General features: G+C 42.3%; 1 protein-coding gene across 20 annotated transcripts in view; it reads right to left on the bottom strand.

Moving 5' to 3' along the window:
* Positions 1–420: 420 nt before the first annotated feature.
* The window catches only part of CYLD (CYLD lysine 63 deubiquitinase), a 64170-nt gene continuing 40025 nt past the window's right edge, over positions 421–24565 (bottom strand). For 15 of the 20 annotated variants that reach the window (XM_089318851.1, XM_089318849.1, XM_089318854.1 and 12 more), the window contains 11 exons: positions 21630–22009; positions 20269–20434; positions 18848–18989; positions 17489–17611; positions 13935–14026; positions 13019–13085; positions 6859–6991; positions 5850–5958; positions 4619–4737; positions 3712–3928; positions 421–974 (listed from right to left, as the gene is read on the bottom strand). In XM_089318851.1, the coding sequence (XP_089174977.1) occupies positions 790–974; positions 3712–3928; positions 4619–4737; positions 5850–5958; positions 6859–6991; positions 13019–13085; positions 13935–14026; positions 17489–17611; positions 18848–18989; positions 20269–20434; positions 21630–22009 (1733 nt within the window). In that variant the 3' untranslated portion in view covers positions 421–789. The remainder of the gene's footprint in view (positions 975–3711; positions 3929–4618; positions 4738–5849; positions 5959–6858; positions 6992–13018; positions 13086–13934; positions 14027–17488; positions 17612–18847; positions 18990–20268; positions 20435–21629; positions 22010–24565) is intronic. The other 5 variants (XM_070063186.2, XM_051846750.3, XM_070063187.2 and 2 more) reach the window with 1 other exon arrangement.

Genomic DNA, 24565 nt, shown 5'->3' with positions numbered 1-24565 from the left:
TCATAAGGGGTGCTGAGCCCAACTGCCTGACATGGAGCCTTGAAATCAGAAATGCTGAGAGCAGCCAGTCACCGCACACACGCACGGACCCAAGAACTCCACCTGCCACGCACCCCCATCCTCCAGGAAAGTTACATCAGAAAGGGACATGTTAGGACAGAAGCACTCACTTATCTCAAAACCAGGACAAAGAGAACACAGCACACCAGGAGGGGAATCTAAGTATTTCCTGACCACAATTGCAGAAACACAGAAAGTCAGCAGGCTGCAGACATGCAGGGGCCAGCACTATCTAGGAAAGAATTAACAAATCAAACTCAGCACATCGTGAATAATTTGACTGAAAGTTAGACTCTGAATAAAATCAAATTATTTCTCCCTCCAGGCAACCGTTAGCTGCAAAGGAAAAATGATTTCATATTGTTGGTCCATAAAGAAGACACATTTATTTACATTCTCAATGGACTAAAGAGGTTGGAAACTGTCACAATTAAAATTGTATGCTTCCAAAAATATCATATGATCAATGCACTTAACTTAAAGCTTCAGGTATTAATAACTTCATTTAGACTTCTTAAAAAACCAACACAAACATACTTTCTAGAGTGCAAAATGCTTCTTATTAAATACTTCAGTAACACAAAAGCAATGTGTTTTGGAACGCAGGAATCCCGTTCGGAGGGGTCACCACCACGCGGACATCCATTGCCGGCAATGGACGCTCAGCACAAGGGCCAGCTCCGGGCAGATGCGGCGTGCAGCGTGTGCTCGGGGTCTTCCCCTGGGCAGTCACTTGTACAGGCTCATGGTGGGACTCTGGTACATGCACATGTAGGCGTCACACAGAAGCCTTCGCGCACAGCCCTGGATTCTTCTCGAGTCCAAGGAATGCAGGTCCTCCAGAGACATCTTCAAGTATTCTCCGACTTCCGGGCAGGGGGTGACCTGAGGAATGTTGAAGCCATTCTGACCCCCTGGAACAAAGACGAAGGACTCTTAGGGCGGCAAAGTTCTGTGCCCTCCAGCTGTCCTGCCCCACCAAACCCACGCCCCTGTCCTGTAACTGAGTGCAGGCTCACTTTCAGGACCCCAAAGACACTTCATTTTAACTTCTCACTTCTTGGTTCCTTGTAGGATTCTGGAACCAACAGTGAACAAAACTTGTAAAAGAAAACACATCCTGAATGAAGCCCCAAAACCTCGGACCAGGCGTCTGTACACTCACTTAGGGAATAATGCCATATGGAAATACGCTGCTTAGCCCAACAGTGAAGACATGTGCATCCCACCTCAGAGTGCCTGGGTTCAACTCCCAGCTCCTGACGCTGGCTTCCGGCCAGTATGGACCCTGGCAGGCAGTGGAGATGGCTCAAGTGATTGCTTCCCTGTCGCGGGAGACCTAGACTGAGCTCCTGGCTCCCAGCTGTGGCCTGGCCCAGCCCTGACTGCTATGGCCATTTAGGGAGTAAACCAGCAGATGCGAGATCTCTCTATATGTATCTGTCTCTCAAATAAATAGTAATGAAAAAATAAATTTTCAAGTGAACACTATTATATTTTCCTTCCTTTTTAAAAAAGATGTATTTGTTTATTTTTATTTGAAAGTCAGAGTTACAGGGAGAGAGGGAGAGACTGAGAGAGAAAGAATCTTCTATCTGTTGGTTCACTCCCTAAATGGCTGCAACAGTCAAGGCTGGGCCAGGCCCAAGTCAGGAGCTTCAATTGGGTCTCCCATATGGGTACAGGGGCCCAAGCATGTGGGCCATATTCTGCTACTTTTCCCAGGCTCATTAGCAGGGAGCTGGATTGGAAATGGAGCAGCCAGGACTTAAACCAGCTCCCATATGGGATTCTGGTATTGCAGGCAGCAGCTTAACCCACTGCCCCACAACCTCAGCCTCGATATCTCCCTTTTAAAAGCATGTGCACACCTCAAGCCCAGTGTGTTGTAGATCTCAACAGATTATGATGACGCTCTAGTGGGTGGTCTTAGGGATTCCAGGAAAGGCCCTGGTGGTGTAGCTCTCCCAGCAACTTCATGAGAGCAGAGAGTTCTAGGTCGAGTGTACAGGCCTCTGCTCAAGAGGTCACCACTATCTCAGGTGCTCAGAGGCCCAGAGCAGAAGACTCTGGAAGCTGGGACTAGAGGAAGTGGCTAAAGGAAAAACGGGCGTTAGAAGAAGAGAACGGGAAGTTAAGACCTGGCCTACAGCTGGTCAGAACCTGAGAACTCCAGAGAGGCAGAGGTGTAGCTGTTCGGACAACCATGTCATTCCTACAGTCCACTGGAGCCCTGGTGCTTATTCAGCATTCATTAAATAATGACCAAGCATCCTAGAAAACGGCCTATAAAGTGCACTACTACATTCCCCACCTCAGGAAGAAACACACTAAATGCAAAACAGGCTTAGTTTCCCAAAGAGGATGTTTCCTTCTGTTCTTAGCTTTTGTCATTTGGAAGACAACACAGTTTTGTATAAAACGTAGGCACCAGGATTGCAAAGACAGAGCTGAATATCAACTGCATAACCTTAGACACCTTCAATCTCAGCTTTCTTTTTTAGATTTTTAAAAATTCATTATTTTTATGGGGCTGGTGCTGTGGCACAGTGGGTTAAAGCCCCAGCCTGCAGCGCTGGCATCCCATATGGACGCCAGTTTGAGTCCCAGCTGCTCCACTTCTGATCCAGCTCTCTGCTATGGCCCGGGAAAGCAGTAGAAGATGGCCCAAGTGCTTGGGCCCCTGCACTAGCATGGGAGACCCGGAGGAAGCTCCTGGCTTTGGATCAGCTCAGCTCTGGCTGTTGCAGTCATTTGGGGAGTGAACCAGTGGATGGAAGACCTCTCTCTCTCTCTTTCTGGCTCTACCTCTCTCTGTAACTCTGTGTTTCAAATAAATAAAATAATTTTATTAAAAAAATTATTTTTATATGAAAGGCAGAGAGAGAGAAATGGGGGGCTGGCAGAGACAGAGACTGAAAGCTCCCATCTGCTCGTTTGCTTCCCAAATGCCCACAGCAGCCAGGACTGGGCCTTACAAAGCTGGGAGCCAGGAACCCAGCCCAGGCCTCCCACATAGGTGGCAAGGCCCCAGCTGCTTGAGCCATCACACATCCAAGGTCTGCACAAGCGGGAAGCTGGACTCAGGAGTGGAGCTGAGACCTGAACCAGGCACTCGACATGGGATGGCGGCATCCCAAGCAGCAGCCTACACTCACACCAGATACCCGTCTCACAACCTCAGCTTTAACAAGGGAAGCACCAGGATAACCCCATCTCGCCAGGACATAGGCAGAATGACTCTGAGAGCCCGGCATGTACGTGCTGTTGTGGTTCACGCAAGACTGACAAGAGCCTGAAAGTAAAATCCCTCAGCCCCAAAATAAGAATGTCGGGATCCTTTACACAAGTGTGTGTGTGCGTGTGTGCATGCGTGTGTGTGTGTGTGTGTGTGTGTCTAAACATCACATTACTATTCCTTAGTCTGGGAATGCATTTGGTTTGTGCGTGCATGCGTGCGTGTGTGTGCATGTCTAAACATCACAATACTATTCCTTAGTCTGGGACTGCATTTGGGTTACTTTGTGCACTTTCAAGATCTGACACTGTCACCAGGATACTTCTGAGTGGATGTTCTCACTGTCTCGTCCCTGGAGGTGGCCACTGCACTGTACACAAAGGTGGCCGCGTGCAGAGCAGGCCTCCGCATACCATCGCGGTCAGCCATGCTGTCGAAGAAGAGCCAGGCCGAGTCGTCCTTGCCGTACTTCACAAAAGCAACGTAATGGCTGGTTTCTATGCAGAGGACAGCAAACAACTCCATCTTCTGGCAGGGGATGCAGCCATGCCTCCAGTCCCAGTCCGGTAAATCTTTGGGGAGCGACACTGGGTTGTATTTATGGTTCAGCCTCTTGGGATGAAGGTGGACCTAAAGTGGATGAGACGAGAATGTCAGGAATGAGCTAAACTTGGGGTTTCACGTGAACAACTCCACTTCCTCCTACCTACTACCTCCCTCATAAACTGCAACTAACTACTAAGCATCTCACAGACCCTACCAATTCAACAGTCAGACGGGGTATGGAAAGAGTGTTTTATTGTGGATTTTTAAAAAGTTCATTACAATTTTAAAAGAGTTCAAAAACGTGAAATCTGCCATGAACTACAAACAACTTAGCATTCAACCAGAGGCCCTCCTTTTTTTTTTTTTTTTTTTTTTTTTTTTTTTTTTTTTTTTTAATTTTTTGACAGGCAGAGTGGATAGTGAGAGAGAGAGAGACAGAGAGAAAGGTCTTCCTTTGCCGTTGGTTCACCCTCCAATGGCTGCCGCGGCCAGCGCGCTGCGGCCGGCACACCGCGCTGATCCGATGGCAGGAGCCAGGAGCCAGGTGCTTTTCCTGGTCTCCCATGGGGTGCAGGGCCCAAGCACCTGGGCCATCCTCCACTGCACTCCCTGGCCACAGCAGAGAGCTGGCCTGGAAGAGGGGCAACCGGGACAGAATTCGGTGCCCCAACCGGGACTAGAACCCGGTGTGCCGGCGCCGCTAGGCGGAGGATTAGCCTAGTGAGCCGCGGCGCCGGCTCCAAGAGGCCCTCCTTTAAGTGAAGGCAAACCCACCTGGGTGTTGCAGGTTTTACAAAACTGCTTGATTTTCCCAGCCGAGATGTCCGGGTCGTCATAGCATTCTCTACACTCATACATTGCAAGTCCCCCACAGATTCGGCACTGCCTGGGAGCTGAAACGGTAGTGGAAGGAGAGCAGTTAAGGAGCCTATTAAAAACACATTCTTTCATTACAAGATTTAAAAGTTATGTTTTATCATTATTATTATTATTTGAAAGGCAGAGACTCAGAAACAGCTACCTCCTGCTGGTTCACTCCCTAAATGACCACAATGGCCAAGGCCGGGCTGAGGCCCAAGTAGGAGCCAGGATCTCAATCCAGGTCCACCACACGGGTGGCAGCAACCCAGTTACCGAGTCATCACTGCTGCTTCCCAGGACGCTGGAGTCAGGAGCCAGGGGCAGTACTGAACCCAGCAGGCGTCACCCACGAGGCCAAACACCCACCCCGAAAACTTATGCTTTAAGGGTAACAAGAGTGGCTTCAGGACAGACTATCCCTCCTCCAGCCTCATAAACTTCAAGTTGAAGTTTTTTTAGATTCAGATTATCTTTAGAGACATTTTCTGTGACCAGATAACAATTCTTTTAAACTAACATATTCTAGAGCATTTCACCCTCTGATTAAAAAATTCTCATTCATAAAAATTCGAAGATATAAAACAGTACAAAGAAGAAACTGAAAGCATCTACAATTTCAGTTAGCAGAAGATAACCACTGTCAATGATTGTGAAATTTGTCTAATGGTTTTAGAACTGAAAATTTACATAATTATGCATATGTATACACATATTAGAGTCCTCTGGTACTTACCTTTTCATTTAAAGTTAAATCATCATTTTCATACACTGGATTTCATAAACATAAATTTTATTGGCAACAGTTTCATTACAGAGACACACAACTAATTTAACTAGTCCCATCTTATTAATGTTCATGTTGTTTCTAATTTTTTAATCATGTACTTCTTTCCATAGCTGAACATTTTCTAAGACTAAATTCCCAGAATTAAAATTACTGACTTAATGCTTCCAGTTCTTCAGACACAGAACTGCCTTGCAGACCTACTGGGTCCCTTACATATGCACAGTCACTGTAGTAATTAAAAATAAATCAAGAAAACAGGCATCTCTCCAGTTGCTCTTACTTACACCTGATGCATACAATGTGACAGACTATTTCTTTATACAAATAAACAAAAAAACTGAAAAATTGTATACTTACTGTCTTCAAGTAAATCCGTTATATTTAATTCCAGAGAAGGAAAAATTTTTTTAAATAGTTTAAAGTCTTTTCCAAACCGAGGCATCTGAATAATCAGACATGATGGTGCCTAAAACGAAGGTACAGACTTTTAGAACCACAGTGCTCAGAAGTTTTTCTTATGAAACTGAGACAGTCATGGCTGTCTGGCCGAGCGGTGATTTTCAGGGATACGGGGGCAGCCTGTCCAAAAGGACCCACAGTGAACATGGAATGTTCATGTGGACACGGACGCCAGCAAGTCACAGGTCTCCAGTGAGCCAGGGAGCACGTCACTCACAGAAACCAATAATAGAATGGCTGGTTTTCATGATGAGTTTATATAAATACTTCATAAAAGTTTTGTAAAAATCGTCCTTGCAAATACAAAAACAAAACCACCATCACAGAAGGACTCTGATTTGTTATGTTCTAACAAGTGAGTAACAAACGTTCCCTGAGATATCTCCTCAGAAATGAATAAAACAAACAATAAAAATAAATCACTAAGTCTATACCTTAAAATCATGAAGGTACTAAAACAGAATCAGTAGACTTCAAAAGAAAAATAATTTATTGTCTGTTCATAAACAAACCAATAGAAATTAATTTTTTGATAATTAGTTTCTTAAGGAAGGGGAAAAATAAATATTCTCTTTTGATATATTTGGATAATATAAACTTGGGTAACATTATTTAAAAAAATATAAATCTTCCTATTTGCTTTAAACTATTTAAAACTTATTCAAGTTACAAATTGGCTTTGTGTTTTCTTTGGCACCAAAAATCCAAATAGTTCAATCTTGATTCTAAGGCATTTTCTGTAAGGACACAGTTGAAACATTGTACATTTTTAAAATTGTGTGTTTTCTTAACAGTTTATGTTTCAAACTGTTCTCAGCTGGCTAAAATCAATAGCTATTGAACCTACCAGTGGTAGTAAGAATCCTAAGGACTTTCACATAAAATACAATGAACAAGCACCACCAACCTCTGCAAACTTCAGGTTACTGTTGATGAAAGACCATTCTAACAGCTGCTGAATTGTAGGGACTCCAACCTTCTCATTTTTTTCCATAAAAATTTGATAGAAGTAGCAATCTTGTACTTTTTGACCTGCCGATCTAAAACCATGCAGGAAAAAAAAAAAAAACACATATAACTCATTTATTAAATTGAAATGTGAATTTGTTCTAGCAGTGTCTGAGAACAGCAAAGCCATGCAATTGATAGAGTGTCTTTCCCTCAATGGAGGGAAAAGAATGATTTACATGAAATAAGTAACTGTACTTTAAATGTATTCATAAGACATTATGCACACAACCTTATAAATAATTTCCTATTTTCGTTTCCATACTGAAAAATTATCTTAGTGATCAGAGTAATGGAATATAAGGAAGCTTCAAAAAGTTCATGAGAAAATGGAATTAAAAGATACATGAAGTTTCCATAAACTTTTTGAAGGCCTTTAGTAAGGCCCAATAAAGAAGCACTGCATGAACAATAACAACCAGAAGCTAAATTCACTTAGTTCAACCTCACTGTCCATATCTAGAAATCAGTAACTTGCATTTAATGCTTGAAAATCAGGGAAATAAATTCTCCCATGCCCGAATATGACATCCTTAGACAAACTGCTAGACAAACTCTGCAGTTCTAAACCAGAGGCCCTGAGCCCTAGGGAAGGATCATGACTTCCCAGGAGCCCAAGCCAAGCTGGGTGGACAGCCCACGGATCCCGACAGCCATGCTCTATCCTCTCTGCCACAGAATGTGCGCTCTTTCCACGGCCACTCACTCATTCAACAAATATCAAGAAAGAACCTACTATAGGCCACAGTGCCACCCTTATATTGAGCATTTTCCTTCTAAATATTTTACTGCTGAATGCCACTCATCTTTCAGACTAATTCTACCAAAAGGATAATTAAGCTTTAAGTTCACTGTTTACCTTTTTAGCCGAGTACATTCTGAATATAGATTCAGAATGTTTATATCTAGATTTCAAGATTGGGGTGGGGGGGAATAGTGACATCATTTGACAACAAAATCTCAGAAATCCAGAGACCAGCTTCCAAAGGCAACTTACTATCCAAAATAAACACAACGTTTTGGGAACAAAGCAGGAGATTTTTGAGAGCTGACACAAATAAAAACAGATGACAACCAAAAGGCTGATGACTACAAAAGGCCAGAATTTTTCTGGGAAGCCAAAAAGCAGAAAAATTTTAACAACAGAAAATTAACAAGAACCAAATAAGACTAACAAAGCAGAAAGGAGTAGAAGTGAGTAGTTACAAGTAGAAATTACAAGGATGGCAGGAGCGGGTGGGGGACACAGAAACAGAAGTGAGGATGTGACAGACAAACAGCGTTGTGACACTGGGGCAGAGTGCTGGGGAGGTGGACAGCCACTACACAGACCTCATGAGCAAAGTTTTGGAAGGGCTACTGGACAAGAACAGTGTGCAATTTGGATGGACATCTTCTACTGGGGCAGAAGGATGGACATCTACAGAGATGACAAAAACATTCATGGATTTGTACAATTTTGGTCTATATTTCTTTGTGACAATAATTAGTACCCACTAACATTCTTTCCGGATTCTGGGCCATCCAGAATGTGGACTATAATGCAGACATGAAATAGCCACGTAGTGAGGACATTCAGACCATGTCCTACAGTGCGCACTCAGTAACACAATCGGACACGCCCCATTTCGCCTCTTGGTGCTGAGGTATCCATTTTCCTGGAAGACTTTGCCTCCAATCACCACCCTTTTTGGTGAGTGGTTCTCACTTTAGTATCACCTTGTCTTTAACACTGCACACACAAATAGTCACTTTTATTACCACCCATATTATTGGTTTTCAAATGAGAAGGCTTAAAATACCCAAGTTTCCCAATTTCTTGATTCTTCCTGGTTTCTTGCATCCTACTCCTTTATTCTAAATTCAGCTTTGTCTTACTGAAGTACACCCTGTTATAAGTCTCTGAGTGGTAATTCTGTACTCGTTCTTCCAGCTCAGGAATTTTGTGCAGCATTATTCTTAGAATGTAAGTCTGTCGAGAATTCTGAATATTCTTCAGCTATTATCGCTTGAAACATTGCTTCTTCCCTAGTCTCTCGAAGGTCTCCTTCTACGTCTCAGCCTCTTTCTTGTCTCCCATTCTTTATCCCTCTGGGTTGCATCCCGGGTACTTTATTAAGCTCCACCTTCCAAATGAGCAATTCTCTCTCCAGCTGTGCGTATCCAGTAAGGCACACCCTCCTACCCAGGGCATATTTTCCATTTCTGAAAATTCTAATCTTGCTTGATTTAGCTTATTATCAAATCTGCTTTCATCTTCTACTGGTATCCAGTCCTGCTTCTGTCTCTTCTATCATTTAATAATACCCATCTAACAGTTTCTTTTGAGATTGCTTCAGATTTTTAAGGTATTCATCTTCCTATCTGTTGCATCAGCTGACTCTCCCCCAGTCAGGAAGAAAGGTTAATTGAGGGGAGAACAGACACCTGAAAAAAACTGGCCAACTCAAAATACCACTGTACAATTTTTTTAAAAAAATTATTTATTTGAAAGGCAGAGAGGCAGAGTTCACTCATCTGCTGGTTCACTCCCCAGATGCCTGCAACAGCCAGGGTTGGGCCAGGCCAAAGCCAGGAGCCCAGAATTCAATCTGGGTCTCTGATGTGTGTGGCAAGGGTCTAATTAATTGAGCCATCACCTGCTGCTTCCCAGGGTGCACATTAGAAGGAGGCGGGATCCAGGAAGGGAGCCAGGACTCAAATCCAGGTACTCGATATGTGATGTGGGCATCCCAAGCAGTGTCTTCACCTCTATGCCAAAAGCCCACCCCTATTTCATGATCTTCAGTGGTAATTCTCAATATAAAGAGGTGGATTTGGGGTCTGAAGGGATGCATAGCCCTCAGGGGATAAAGAACTTCCCAGGGTCCTTCAACTTCACAAGGCTTTCAGACTCAGAAGTGGTCCCTCCGAACCCACACTGGGACTCAGCGCGGTGTTCGACCTAGGTTATTACTGGGAGTGCATTACATCCATTAGGTAGTTGGCTAGGAAAAAGCCAGGATGGAAACAACAGTTTAAAGCACCTGGAATTTATCTCTCTAAGAGGAGAAACAAAATTAACTTTTTTTTCTCCCAAAGTGCCTGCTAGATTTCCTACCTCATCCATTAACACATCTTTCCTTCTTGACTTGTGTTTGGAGGCTGACTTACAAGATACTGAAATACTACATACAGCTAATTCTACTTCAGAGCTTTCTGTTCAGTTCCATTTATCCATATTTCTTTTCTTTTCTTTTCTTTTTTTTTTTTTTTTTTTTTTTTTTGACAGGTAGAGTGGACTGTCGCTCCCCGTTTTCGTGGAGGAGCGACACAGGACCCTGCGCTGTTCTTTCTGTCTGCTCGGCCCTCCCCGGGTTTGCTGCTGGTTCTTCCTGGGTTGGCTACTATCCCTTCCACCTCCGTGGAAGGGCAGTTCCCCCTGGCCACATTCCCCACTTCCGCAGGGGAGCGGCACACCGCCGGCCGGCTCTCTCGGGGGCTGCACAGGTGTTCCCCAGGTGTTCCCCAGGTGTTCCCCTTAGATGTTCCCCATAGATGTTCCTGGTGCATGCCGTCTCTCTCCTCCTTTATAATCCTCCTCCGCCAATCCTAACTCGGCTGCCCACACGCCGAGTACGCTGCTCTCCTCCAGTCAGGAGCAAGTCCTACAGTTTATTAGCTGAACTGGAGGCAGCTGTGCAGAAGCTGTTTACTTCTCTCCCAGCGCCATATTGTGGGAGAGCAGATGCATAGAATAAGTCTTAATTCCAGTAACTCAGTCTAGTCTGGATTGCTCCCCACAGTGGACAGTGAGAGAGAGAGACAGAGAGAAAGGTCTTCCTTTTGCCGTCGGTTCACCCTCCAATGGCTGGCACGCTGCAGCCGGCACACCGCACTAATCCGATGGCAGGAGCCAGGTGAGCCAGGTACTTATCCTGGTCTCCCATGGGGTGCAGGACCCAAGTACTTGGGCCATCCTCCACTGCACTCCCTGGCCACAGCAGAGAGCTGGCCTGGAAGAGGGGCAACTGGGACAGAATCCAGCGCCCCGACTGGGACTAGAACCCGGTGTGCTGGCGCCGCAAGGCGGAGGATTAGCCTAGTGAGCCGCAGCACTGGCTCATATTTCTAATTTTGTACCGTATCACATTCTATTTTAAAGTATATTTCTTTGTTGCTATAGCTTATGATAGAACTATTTTTAAAAATTCTTTAATAATTTCACCCAACTCATTTTGTAGAGGATTCTAAAAATCATTTCAGATCTAAATGCTTACATGCAAACTATTCTGCAAAAAAATAACATCTTTGAAGTATTTAATCTTACTACCTAGGACACAATCGTTTTAACTAATCAAAACATCTTTTAGCTCTGTTTAAGATGTCTTAAAAATCTACCTCAGAAAAATGAATTTCTTAGTATTTTCTATTTTCATGTGGTATGAAATTACTCTTTTTTACAATCTGCTTAAAAGTATATATAGAAATGCTATTGATTTTTCCATGATTATTTTTTCCCATAGCCAAATTACGAACATTTCTCTTACTTCTAATAGTTTCTATACAATTCCAGGATGTTTCTAGGGACACAGATGGCTATTGCTATCTTTGAACAGGTAATACATACACACTCCATGGGGAGGGTGCTTGGCCTGGTGGCTAAGAAGCTGGTTAATACGTCCGTGGCCCGCATCAAGAGCACCTGGGCCCCGCACCCCTCTGCAGCCTGACTCCAGCATCCTGTTAACGCAGGCTCTGGTGTGCACTGCTGACGACTCCAGCACCCATGTCTGAGACTTCGAGTTCCCAGCTCCCAGCCACTGTGGCCATTTCAGGAGTGAACCAGCAGATGGGTGTGTTCTCTATCGGTTTCTATTTCTTTGCCTCTCAAATAAATATAAATACATACATACATACTCCTGGATGTTTGTGTGTCCTATACGACTTAATCTGTTAAAACTTCCCAAACAATGTGAAACTATAATGTGGCACTGGCCCCACTTCCTTCTTCTCACTCACCAAGTCAACAACGACATAAGCAACATCACCTAAGACAGAAGTAGGCAAGAGTACTTGTCTATAATTAGCTTTCTGGGAAGTAAAAGTATATTACCAAGATTCTCAGCAGAGAAACCCAGACCAAAATGCAAAAAGGTTCACCATTTTGACTGTGAACATTCACACTAAATGGAAAGTGCAACCACATTTAGGGGCCGGCGCTGGGGCATAGAGGGTAAAGCCCAGCCTGCAGTACCAGCATCCCATATGGGCGCCAGCTGGAGTCGTCCCAGCTGCTCCACTTCCTTTCTAGCCCTCTGCTGTGGCCTGGGAAAGCAATAGAAGATGGCCCAGGTCCTTGGGCCCCTGCACCAGCATGGGAGACCCAGAGAAGCTCCTGGCTCCTGGCTTCGGATCAGCCCAACTCCAGCATTGCAGCCATTTGGGGAGTGAACCAGTGGATGGAAAACCTCTCTCTCTCTCTCTCTCATTGCAGCCATTTGGGGAGTGAACCAGTGGATGGAAAACCTCTCTCTCTCTCTCTCTAATTTGTCTTTCAAATAAATAAATCTTTAAAAAATAAAAGAACATCTCACTAAGAACATGACTGCATTAAACTCAAGGTTTTTATTCAACACATGGGGAAAAAAGATTGAGTTCTAGAGCTGAGAACAAAAGAGCTAATTTAAGGCTCAATTAATTCTCTGAATGATAGGTAGGCAAAAAACAATGCTCTCATAGTGATTAGATTAGAATGAGATTCTCTTAAAGGGCCTATTAATTTAAATTACATATATACACAATTTCATTTGAAAATGAATTGCAATATTTATAACTAGGGTTAAAATTAAAAGTACAAATTTACATTGGACTTATTCAAGTTAAGGAGGCACTCTGTAGCACATAATGATTAATATAATTTTGCATTTATCATTGCATTTATAGGACACATGCAGTCCTAAACCAATACAATGGTAAATAACCACTAAGGAAAGCACATCTGCTGACTGATGGCCCTGGAAACAAAGACTGTCTTTTTTTTTTTTTTTTCAATGCTTCTGTAACAATCTAAAAGTTACCTTATTTTTAACAGTGGTTCTACCCTTAAAATATGATGAAATAGGATATTTAAGAATTCTTCAGGATCTAGGAGAAAATTAAAAAATCAAATAAGTCACACGTAAAATTTTTAAATCACATTCAATTTTCAAATTCATAAGTCATGTTCATATATCAAATTCTGCTCCATTCACTTAAATATTCTTTCAGTTAAAAGCATACTTTTCAAGTTTTCCTGACAAAGGAGAAATACAAGGGACATCTAAAGGCTATGATATAAAGAACTTTTTCAGAAAAACATGATAAAAATAAAACTAAAAAATGAAATATTGCCTCAATTTTATTATCATTTTTTCACATTTCAAAGAGCATAATGATTTATATATAGTAAAATAATTTAATTTCTCTGGGGGGGCTTAGGGTATGTAGAATAAAATCTGTACTATGCCTTGTTTTCCTTTCTATTTAAATAATCATGCAGCCTGTAAGCAGTACAGCTGGTATAGAAGGTTCCTAACAAGTTCAAAGCCAGGAGCTGAATCTCTGAGTAAAGCCATGAAGAGATTAAAACGCTGATCTCTGGGCATAAACTTTATCCTCGTTAGCCTTTTTAATTCTCCTTCTATAATAAGAAAAAGTAAGTAGGAAAATGTAAATGCTTTCATTGCTGAGAGAGCAGCAGCTCAGAGAATCACTGCTACAGACAGAGCTATGTCTACACACTCACGTATTAGAAACTAGCCCCTTCTTTAAGGGGTTCATTATTCATCACTTTTAGAAGAGGCAAGAATTGATTTTAAAAGGGGAGAAAATTATACATTACTTAGGAATCAATTTCTAATTTAAAATAAAAGACACACATGTCAGCTAATAATTTGCATACAAATATGCTTTCAAGGTATTTTTAATGCATAAACCTTAAACAAAGACAGTCACCTTTTTCTTCAGAGGTAAATCCTGATGCAGCCTCAACTTTTTCAAGTATTTTCCTCAGTTTCATAATTTTTGTGGCACACACATATCCATATCTGTGTTAGTAAAAGACTATTAATTAGCTGATATTGGCATATATACTAAATTATATAACACTTCTTAATAATCACACCATTCTTGTATAACTCCAATATGTCATAAATCAATAGGCTAGTTAATTATTTGAAGGATGCAATTACAGACTTCTTGCGGTTTGAAAAAATTAAAGCTGTAGGAACAGAATTATCCCGGACACTATTATTCACCTTCAAAATAAAGTACTAATATAAGACAAAAACATTTTATAAGTTTGTGCTAACTTTTTAAGTAAGATTTGCTTAAGAAATGAAAGCATTTACTTTTATAAAATGGAATATACAACAATTGTGAGAGAGAGAGCCCTTATAAATATTGAAGGGTAAAATAGCCTAAATGGAAAAGGGAACCGATTAACAAGTCTACAATCTGCAATGCAATAAGCATAACTAGGACATTTCCACTCAGGTTTGGAGGAATTTGGGCCACATTCAGTTTAACGTCAATCCTGGACAAAACTCTAAATCTGAAAAATGGCTTCAGAAGAAAACATGGAGGTCATGATGGGCTTCAGGAAAGCAGGTCAGAACCAGCCAATCCACTTTTTATGTTAACCAGTCATTCGCTTATTTGCTGTCTGCAACCAACTTACATTGAGCATCTGCTGCCTCCATACCACTCCTAGCTGCCAGCCATCGGGAATACGACTGGAGTAGAGAGAGAGACAGGGCCTCTGCCCAGAGCAGCTTGCAATGGGGAAAGCAGAGGCTTCAGGACCAAATAAAACATGCGGATCTAGCAGGCCTGAGGGCTGTGGATGTGGTAAACTTGATCCAAACAGGGCATTCCGACAGTGGACGGGGATGGGCAATAGTATTCAAAGAACGTCTGTCGAGGATGAAGGAGGAAAAGAGTGTAGCTTTCCTTAAAGTTTTGGGCTTGATCTGTCTTATTCTAGTATCAATTATTTGAGGGGGGAAAAAGTATGCTTAAAATTTTGCATAAGACAAAATAATTAATGTGAAAACCAACTCACCTTAAAGAGTGAGAATATCACAGCATTCATTACAGAATTTAAGGAAACAAAAGACACAAGCAGGGAAATTTATCCTTACACAGTTCACTCTCCCAGGGCTGTGCTGGAGCAGGTCACGGGGAATGCGCATGACAGCACAGTATTCTGCTGCTACAGATCGAAGGCTTCTGCAAGGGCTCACGTTGTGGCACAGGGCCTGAAGTCACTTGCAGTGCTAACATCCCGTGTCCCAGGGCTGCCTGATCCAGCTCCCTGCCAATGCACCTGGGAAAGCCTCAGAGGAGGATCCAAGTGCTTAGGACGCTGCCACCCACATGAGAGACCAGGATGGACTTCCTGGCTCCTGGCTTTGGCTTGGCCCAGCCCCAGCTAGTGAAGCCATTTGGGGAGTGGGAAGCAGCAAATGAAACCTCCCCCCACTCCCTCACTCCCTCTCTCTCTCTTTTTTCTCCTCCCTGCTAATGTGCCTGAGAAAGAAGCTGGCCCAAGTACTTGGACCCCTGCCTCCCACAAAGGAGTCCCAGATGAAGCTCCTGGTCCCTGGCTTCAGCCTAGTCCAGGCGTGGCCGATGCAGCCATTTATGGAGTGAACCAGTAGATGGAAGATTTCTTTCTGTCCCTCTTTCTTTCTACCACTCTGACCTTCAAATAAATAAATAAATCTTTTTAAAAATGCTAGTTCAACGGACTGGCACTGTGGCATAGCAGGTAAAGCCGCCGCCTGCAGTGCTAGCACCCCATACAGGTGCCGGTTCAAGTACCAGCTGCTCTACTTCCATCCAGCTCTCTGCTATGGCCTAGGAAAGCAGTAGAAGATGGACCAAGTCCTCGGACCCCTGCATCCAACAATGGGAGACCCGGAAGAAGCTCCTGGCTTCAGATCAGCACAGCTCTGGCCGTTGCAGCCAATTGGGGAGTGAATCAGCAGATGGAAGACCTCTCTCTCTCTCTGTCTCTCCTTCTCTCTGTGTAACTCTGCCTTTCAAATAAATAAATAAATCTTCAAAAAAAAAAAAAAATGCTCAGGGGGCTGGCATTGTAGTGCACTGGGTTAAAGCCCTGGCCTGAAGCACCAGCATCCCATATGGGCGCCAGTTCTAGTCCCAGCTGCTTCTCTTCCAATCCAGCTTTCTGCTGTGGCCTGGGAAAGCAGTAGAAGATAGGCTATGTCCTTGGTCCCTGCACCCGCCTGGGAGACCCAGAAGAAGCTCCTGGCTCCTGGCTTCAGATCGGCACAGCTCTGGCCGTTGCAGCCATCTGGGGAGTGAACCAGCAGATGGAAGATCTCTCTCTCTGTCTCTACCTCTCTCTGTAACTCTGTCTTTCAAATAAATAAAATAAATCTTTAAAAAATAATGCTCAGCCAAATGTTCATCTCAGAATCAGTTTTTTAAGGGAGGGATGTGGAGGCCTAAATATATTCCTTTAACCAATAAACATCTTACTAAAATACATCTCATCTGTTTCCAGTATAAAAGCAGTAAGAAATTTCACCTGCCCCTTTTCTTGTAGAAAAGTTAAGTTTAAGAAGCCAGACTACACCAATTCAACTAATAAGCATGATTACTGTCAGTAGCAGAGTTGGAATCAATTATTCCCAAAGATGAGCCCCAAGTACTGTTGATCAGCTTTGTTAAGCCTACCTGCAACTGCTAAATTCTAGCACAGGTTAAGCACCCGCAAATCAGAAAGCCCAAATCTGAATTGCTTCAAGATTCAAGGGGACATTTGGGATCTCGATTTTCAGATTAGGGATGACCAACCTGTAAAGTTTATACAAATATTTCAAAGTCTGAAGAACTCCAAAATCTGAAACGAGTCTGATCCCGAGTGTTTCAGATAAAGCACACTTGACCTGTATACCAAAACTTTTTAAACCACACAGAAAGCAACATGTTCTACATTTTGACCACTTTTTTTTTTTTTTTTTTTTTTGGACAGGCAGAGTTACACAGTGAGAGAAAAAGACAGAGAGAAAGGTCTGTTGGTTCACTCCCTAAATGGCCACTATGGCCAGCGCGCTGCGCCGATCCGAAGCCAGGAGCCAGGTACTTCTCCTGGTCTCCCATGCGGGTGCAGGGCCCAAGCACTTGGGCCATACTCCACTGCACTCCCGGGCCACAGCATAGAGCTGGACTGAAAGAAGAGCAACCAGGACAGAACTGTCGGCCCAACCAGGACTAGAACCCGGTGTGCCGGCGCTGCAGGCAGAGGATTAGCCTAGTGAGCTGCGGCGCCGGTCATTGACTACATTTAAATGTATTAAATAAGAAAAGGAAGATATAAGAGCCAAAAGTTTAAAAAAATTAGTATTTCACCAAAAGAACTAACTTTGGCCAGTGTTTTATTACATGAAACCGGAGGATAATTACTGTATGAAAAAAACAGAAAATAGCATATCACATAAAAGCAAAATAACTCTACTACACATATATCTTCTACTTACATTCGCAGAGGATTAACAATTTCTGTCCTCAGTAGCTCTTGCGTTTCACTATAATATTCGACATCATTCTTTTCTTTGGGTCTCAGTAACACAGTGTCCAGAACAGAACTAAAAGCAAACAAGCTGAAAAACAAAGGGGGTATTTTTCCTCAGACTGTAAACATTCTTTCAAGGAAAAAAAAAAAAAAGAAGAAGAGGAAAAGAAGCAAAGACCAGGGAACAAATGAAATAAATAGGCATGGTTTCTGTGACCAGAGGTTTCACAAACCAAGATTCCTGTGAAGATTTCCATGGCTCCACCATCAGGGCCTGAGATCCTCCAGACTAAAGGGAATGCTAATACTGAAAAGGCAAAGTTTTGAAGGAGGTAAACTTACCTGCAGTATTTTAAGAAAGCAAGCTTGCCTGCTAAAGTTAGAGTCACAAACCTGAATCAAGCTGCAGACCACACAGAAGGAAGCTGGAAACTTCTTCCCATGGCAAACAACATTCAATATCATACTTCTCTCACTCCAGGTCCTTTGCAAAGATCTAACTTTTCTTAAATGCTAAAATCACTTGTGAATGACTAACAGCATTAACTTGCAGGTATCAAAGAAAAAGAACATCTAGCTAAAAACAGACTTTTTTTTCCAGAAAAATCTAAGCAGCATCTCAGTGCTATAAAGCTTCTTTTTATCAATACATCTGAGGGACTGAAACTATCCTGCCAACAAAACGGCCCACCAGTTCTATTCTCCCTACCTTTGTCCTGTAACATCTTCTATTATCTTCCCAGTTGCTACAACAGAGCTGGACAGAGCTGGCAGGCCACACTCAATCTAACTGATAGTGGACAAGCCTCAGAGCTCAATATTCAAAGCCTAAAGATTCCAAGTTGATCCACTTTGGAAGAAAATTATATATACAAAGGTGACAGTATTTTCACAGAAACCAATTTTTTAAAATACAGTAATTGTTATGATTGCCTTTGCCTCCTACAACAAATTCGTTATCTATCCACCAACGGCTCATTGCAAGCATGTTTGATAAGTACACAGACAGTCTGTACTTATTCTCTTCAGTCATAGGATTTCCCACATCCTTCCACTTAGGCTAGCATTCGCCTCACTCAATAGTCGCTGCATTCTTTTTTATATTCATTTTTGGATGTAGGCACATGAGACAACATTCAACTGCTTCCACAGAGTACAGTACTACGCAGAGCAAATCTTCCTTTCTTTCCTGAACTCCGGTCGACCAGAGACAGTTTGCATATTCTGTCACATGTACACATGCACCCACACACAAACTCATTCACACATACAGTCCCTGCCCCCAAGGGACTATGTGTACCCACTGCATTAATTTCAAACTTACCAGAATAGGGTGGAGTCTAAGTAACAAGAATTGTAATGGCCCTGGATACCTTTCTTCTTTCCAATCATTATCTCTAAACCTTCTTTCTCCATTTTTGGTGGAGTATTTTCTTCTACTACCTCACTTAAGTAGCCTCCAAATGCTGAAAGAAAAAGAAATGGGAAAGAATTATTTTAAACTATTACATTACAGCATGTACAATAAAAAGTATTACTATACAATATTTATCTCACATATATTTATTCATTTAAAATCTATTTTTTGGTATTTTGATGCAAAATCCATTTCTTAACTTTTGCAGCAGGCTTTGGTAGGCTGCTATTCAGCATGGCTTATGAAAATCCTATTTTTCAACCTCACTTCTTCTACAACTTAAAAAAATGACACTAAGTAACATACAAAGCATATGGCCACTAAAATACTTGTTTTCCAAATGTTTTATCATATACCTGAAGATGCTGCCAGTCTGAAAAAATAAAAAATTTCAAAATATGGTTTCAACATAATGAAAAGCATCCTTCACAAAGATGGCTTTCATGCTGACACCTGCTCAACCCACAAGACACCTCACCATTACAGTCCAGAACCAGGAAGGCACAGCAGCGAGACCTGCTGCCCCGGACAAGTGATGAGGAGCGTCATCCCCCGCCACCCACCTGAAGCTCCCAGCGCCAACAGCGATGTCTTCATGGGACATGTTTACTGATATTCTTAAGCAATATACTGACAGAGAAGTCAGTGCCAAAAACATAGTGACATTTCAACTTCTGTTTTCTCTATTACTGAAGATTAGATGTCTGTAGGCAGTAGTAAAAAGTAATCCCCACTGTTTTTTACTTAAGTCCCACTTTCCCAAACTAACATTTTTTTTAAATGTCCCCTCTTACAATAACTAACTTCTGTTTACATGAAGTAATCATGTAGCCACCATCACCTAATGCAAAGTGGTGTGAGATTAGAACTGGTGCTGGGGCTGGTGCAGTGGTGTAGCTGGTAAAGTCGCTGCCTGCAGTGCCGGCATCCCATATGGGCGCCAGTTCAAGATCCAGCTGCTCCACTTCCGATCCAGCTCTCTGCTATGGCCTGGGAAAGAGTAGAAGATGGCCCAAGGCCTTGGGCTCCTGCACCCACATGGGAGACCCTGAAGAAGCTCCTGGCTCCTGGCTTCAGATAGGCACAGCTCCAGCCTTTGCAGCCAATTAGAGAGTGAACCAATGGATGGAACACTCTCTCTCTCTTTCTTTCTTTCTCTCTTTCTCTTTCTTTCTCTTTCTCTCTTTCTCTTTCTCTCTCTTTCTCTCTCTCTCTCTCTCTGCCTCTCCTTCTCTCTGTGTAACTCTGACTTTAAAATAAATAAATATTTTTAAAAAATAGAATTGGTATCATTTGGGATGGCAAATAAAGGAAGAGCATCTAAATACCTAAAGAGTTACAGCGTTCAATCTGATTGGAGACGGGCTGCAGCGATGCAAACCTGGAGTCAGGCCTGCAGCTCTTCAGTTTAACAAACAGCGCCTTCTTCAGGGCACAGGTGAAGTACCGCGTGCCCCTAAAGGTTCCATCTGTGCAACCTGCACATTCGTCCTCCTGGAAAACAAAAGCTTCCACATGCCTCATGCTGCATCTGGCCAGACAGTATACAAACAAGTCAAGTTTCCAACACTTGTCTCTAGGTTGCACTTTCTTGGAATTCCCTCTTCACATTGTTACTAAGAATGACGGCAGGAAGCAGGGTTGACTAAGCAGTGCTTTCAGCCCACAGCTAATATATTCCTTGACCCAGCAGGAAGACCTCAATATATTTCCTTTCAGATTATAAGCCTAAATCTTCCTTTGATTAACTGACTTTCCTGTATCATTTCCACAAGTATTAAAATAAGGGAGAAGACGGAAGAAGAGGGTTGTTAAAGCAAAAAATAACACATATGGGGCCAGCATTGCAACCCAGCAGGTTAAGCTGCCACCTGTGACAATGGCATCTCATATTAGAGTGCCAGGTCAAGTCCTGGCTGCTCTGCTTCTGATCCAGCCTCCTCCTAATGTGCCTGGGAAAGCAACAAATGATGTCGAAGTGCCGGGGCCCCACCACCCACATGGGAGACCCAGATCGCATTCCTGACTCTTAGTTTTAGCCTAGTCCAGCCCTGGCCAGTACAGTTGTTTGGGGAATGAATTAGAACAAAAGAGCTTGTTCTCTCTCTCTCTATCTCCATCCCTCTGTTACTCTGCATTTCAAATAAGTAAATAAATATTGTTAATAATAGAAACAAACAAGTAAAAAATAGATTTAGGCAGAAATTAAATGTACTCACATCTTCCTCTCTGCATTATGAAATAGGAAACAACACGCTTCCCTGTTCTCTCAGAGGAAAATCCTTCCCTCTACCAAAGATCTCGGAAAATTGTGATTAATTTTAAAGTCACTGATACAACTATTAAAACATATTGGGAAAGGGAGGCTGAGGGGGGAAAAAAAAACAGAAAAGCTGACAACAGATTTGCCTCCTTTACTGGGTTCTGTTTACCATAAGGAGCCGAAATACATTAGCCTAAAAGCCCGCTTTCCTTCCATGAACACAGATCACCCCGCATTTGGAACAACTGAGGCAGCAGCTTTGTGGGTAGCAAAGGGGATTTAGGCAGCACAGTTGCAACATTTTTCTATAGGGTTGTTTTTGTTTTTTTACAAATACAACAGTTTTCCAAAAACATCTAGTAGGGGAAAATCTACACAAAACCTCATATAGAAAAGAAATGCAATTTTTAGGTCAAATTAAATTACCAGTTCCAGTCCAGCTAGTACTTCATTGAGTCCTGGAGGCTGACCAATCCAGCGGATTACCCCATAGAAGGGTGGATTCTCTTTCACTTCAGCCAGTGAGCCCACTTCTAGACCATGCGAGTTGCTGGAAGACATAGGCAGGGGTGGGCTCTCCTGGACAGGGGCATTGTTTAGCTCTCCCATCACAGACTGAACGGACAGAGAAAGTGGACTGTGACCAATGCTTCCATTGGTGTTGGGCATCTTGGTCAGACTGAACGGTAAGGAGTGAAATCTGTTCTCGCTGGATAAGGAGTTCACGGAGGGAGGCTGCAGGGGCGGTGAAGAATGGCCATAGTCTGGAGAGAGCTCTGTGAGCGACTTCGCAGGGTCTTCTGCAACTACGAGAGAGTATTCTCAGTTAGAGAAGCTCATCTGAGAAGAGGAAACACGCTTTACACCTCTGAAAATTAACAGACAGAGCCAGTCCAACTGCCCGCATGGCCTCTCTACTAGGATTCTTGTAGGTATCACAAACTTCTCTCCAAACCAGTGTTCTTGCTTCTCCGCCCAATCACCACACTTCTCTACCTCAGTAAATGACATGCAGTTGTTCAAGCCAACAAAATGTAGGATTGTAGTGAATCATGTAAGTTATATTTGCTGTCCATAATAAAAGTTAGAAATTAGTGCAAAATGATGGCATAAAAATAATAAATGTTTCTAAACAACTAACGGATCAAAGAACAAATGATAATACGTTATAAAAATAAAGAAAAAGGAAAGTGGAAAAGGAAAGAAAGAACATTTGTAGACCCAGCTAAAGCAACACTTATAAAGGACATTTACAAACTAAGTAGTTTATCTTAAAAAAAGAAAAGCTAAACATTAAAGAATTCAGCATAGAACTGAAAAAGTTAAAAGACTTAAATGCTCTCCAAAGCAAGCAAGAATAAATAAAAGAACATAAATGAATGAAAAACAGATATATTAAAAAGCTCAAAGCCAGGAGAAACACAAAAACAGAAAGCAAACACCCGTAAAGAGAGCCATAGTCCAAAGGTGCTCCCTTAAAATAACTAGCACAGCTGCCAGCAGGCACTGCAGGTCGTCAGGGGAAGGCTGAGCTGTGAATAGAATTGAGATCATCGGTTCTCCTGATGTTTTCCAAAAGGTAAAATAGAATCCTACTCATAATCTGCACCAAGTCAGCCCCAGATGGCTTTAAAACAAATGTGACAGGGAACATCATAAACCTGGAAAATGGTAACTTCAGGGTAGAGAGAAATTTGTTAAACAGGTGAATACAAATTATACAAAAAGATTGAAAAATATGGTCACATGATATTAAGAACTCCTTGCTCATTAAAAGGCGGCAGAGCAAGAGTGAAAATCTGAGCAAACAAGAACATATTTGCAATACATAGTAGGAGACAAAGGACTAAAACTTTAAAAAAAAAAGTTTATAAATCAGTAAGAAAAAAGAAAAATAGACCAAAAAAACTTGAAAAGGCAATTCACAGAAGACATCCAAATTGCCAACAATCAATGAAATTATTCTTGTCCTCACTAATAAATAGGAAAATGAAAACCAAACCAACATGAGATATCAGTTCAAAATAAAGGTCTTAGAATATCACCTGTGGGTAAGGATGAGAAGCAACTGATACTCTCACACAACACTGATGGGCGTGCGTTACAGACTGCACACGCAGGCCCTCTAAGTTCACAGACTGAAACCTAATCTCCAGGGCAAGGCCATTCGGAGGTGAGGTCTTTGGGAGGTAAACAGGCCATACAGACGAGATCCTCATGAACGATGCTAGGACCCGCTTAAAAGTGGCCCAGAGAACTCCCCTGCCCCTTTCACCAGTGAGGACACGCAAAAAGGTGGTCCTCGCTGAACCAGAAAGCAGGTCCCCTCCACACACCAAGGCTGCAGGCACTTTTATCTTGGACTCCACAAATGAGAGAAATTAAGATCCTGCTGTTTATAAGTGTATCGGGGTACAAACCAGTATAACTTCTTTGGAAAACAGTTTGGGGTCATTTAGTGAAGGGAAGATGTGTACATCCCACATCCCAGTGACACCACTCCTAGACACATGTAAGAATATTATTAACAGCTGATAATAACAGCAAGAGAATAAAAACAATTCAAATGTCTATCGATGGCCAAATAGACAATTAAATTATGGTATATTCATAGCATGAAATATGATACAGTAATGAAAATGAAGAAATTTACAATCACATATTCCTACTACAACTTGGATGAATCTTAGGAACTTCATGTTAAGGGAGGCACTTAATTAAACAACACTGAATGCAATGTGATTCCTTGTACATAAAGCTCAAAATCACAAAGAACTAACAGCATACTGTTTAGGTACACAAAGCTTAGTGATGGACTGTGAGGCAAAACAAGAGAATCATAAAACATCAAATTTAAGATGATGGTAGCTCAGAGGAGACAGTGATGGCAACGGGATTAGGAAGACACCAGAGGATCTCAAAGGTAACGATAAAGGTCTTTTTCTTAAACTGAGCAGTACCTACATGGATATCAACTGCACTTTAAACCTACTGTGTTTTATACCTTGCTTACTTAAAGTTCTTTAGAAATAATATTTAATCTAACATTTAAAAAATTATTTCACCCTTTCTCAAATCGAATCCCCCAGGTCCAACATCTGAATCTGTATAGCAAGTACTGCTGGTTCTATCTGAAATTTGTCCATTTCTCTTAACATCAACCAGTATCTCCCTAATGCGAGGTACCATTATCTTCCACTCTTCAACCAGCATCTAACCAGGTTCCCACGCCTCCCTTCTTGTCCCCCTCCAATCTATTCATCACACAACAGCTAGCAAATCTTTTTAAAATGTAAAGATCTTAGGTGACAGTCTATCATCCCCTGGCTTAAAGCCATCTAACGGCTTTGTGATATTCTTAG

The sequence above is a fragment of the Oryctolagus cuniculus genome, chromosome 18 (assembly GCF_051225735.1).
Source record: "Oryctolagus cuniculus isolate XC-2025 breed Fujian yellow rabbit chromosome 18, ASM5122573v1, whole genome shotgun sequence".
NCBI classification, from domain to species: domain Eukaryota; kingdom Metazoa; phylum Chordata; class Mammalia; order Lagomorpha; family Leporidae; genus Oryctolagus; species Oryctolagus cuniculus.
This window is presented reverse-complemented; position numbering and strand designations above follow the sequence as displayed.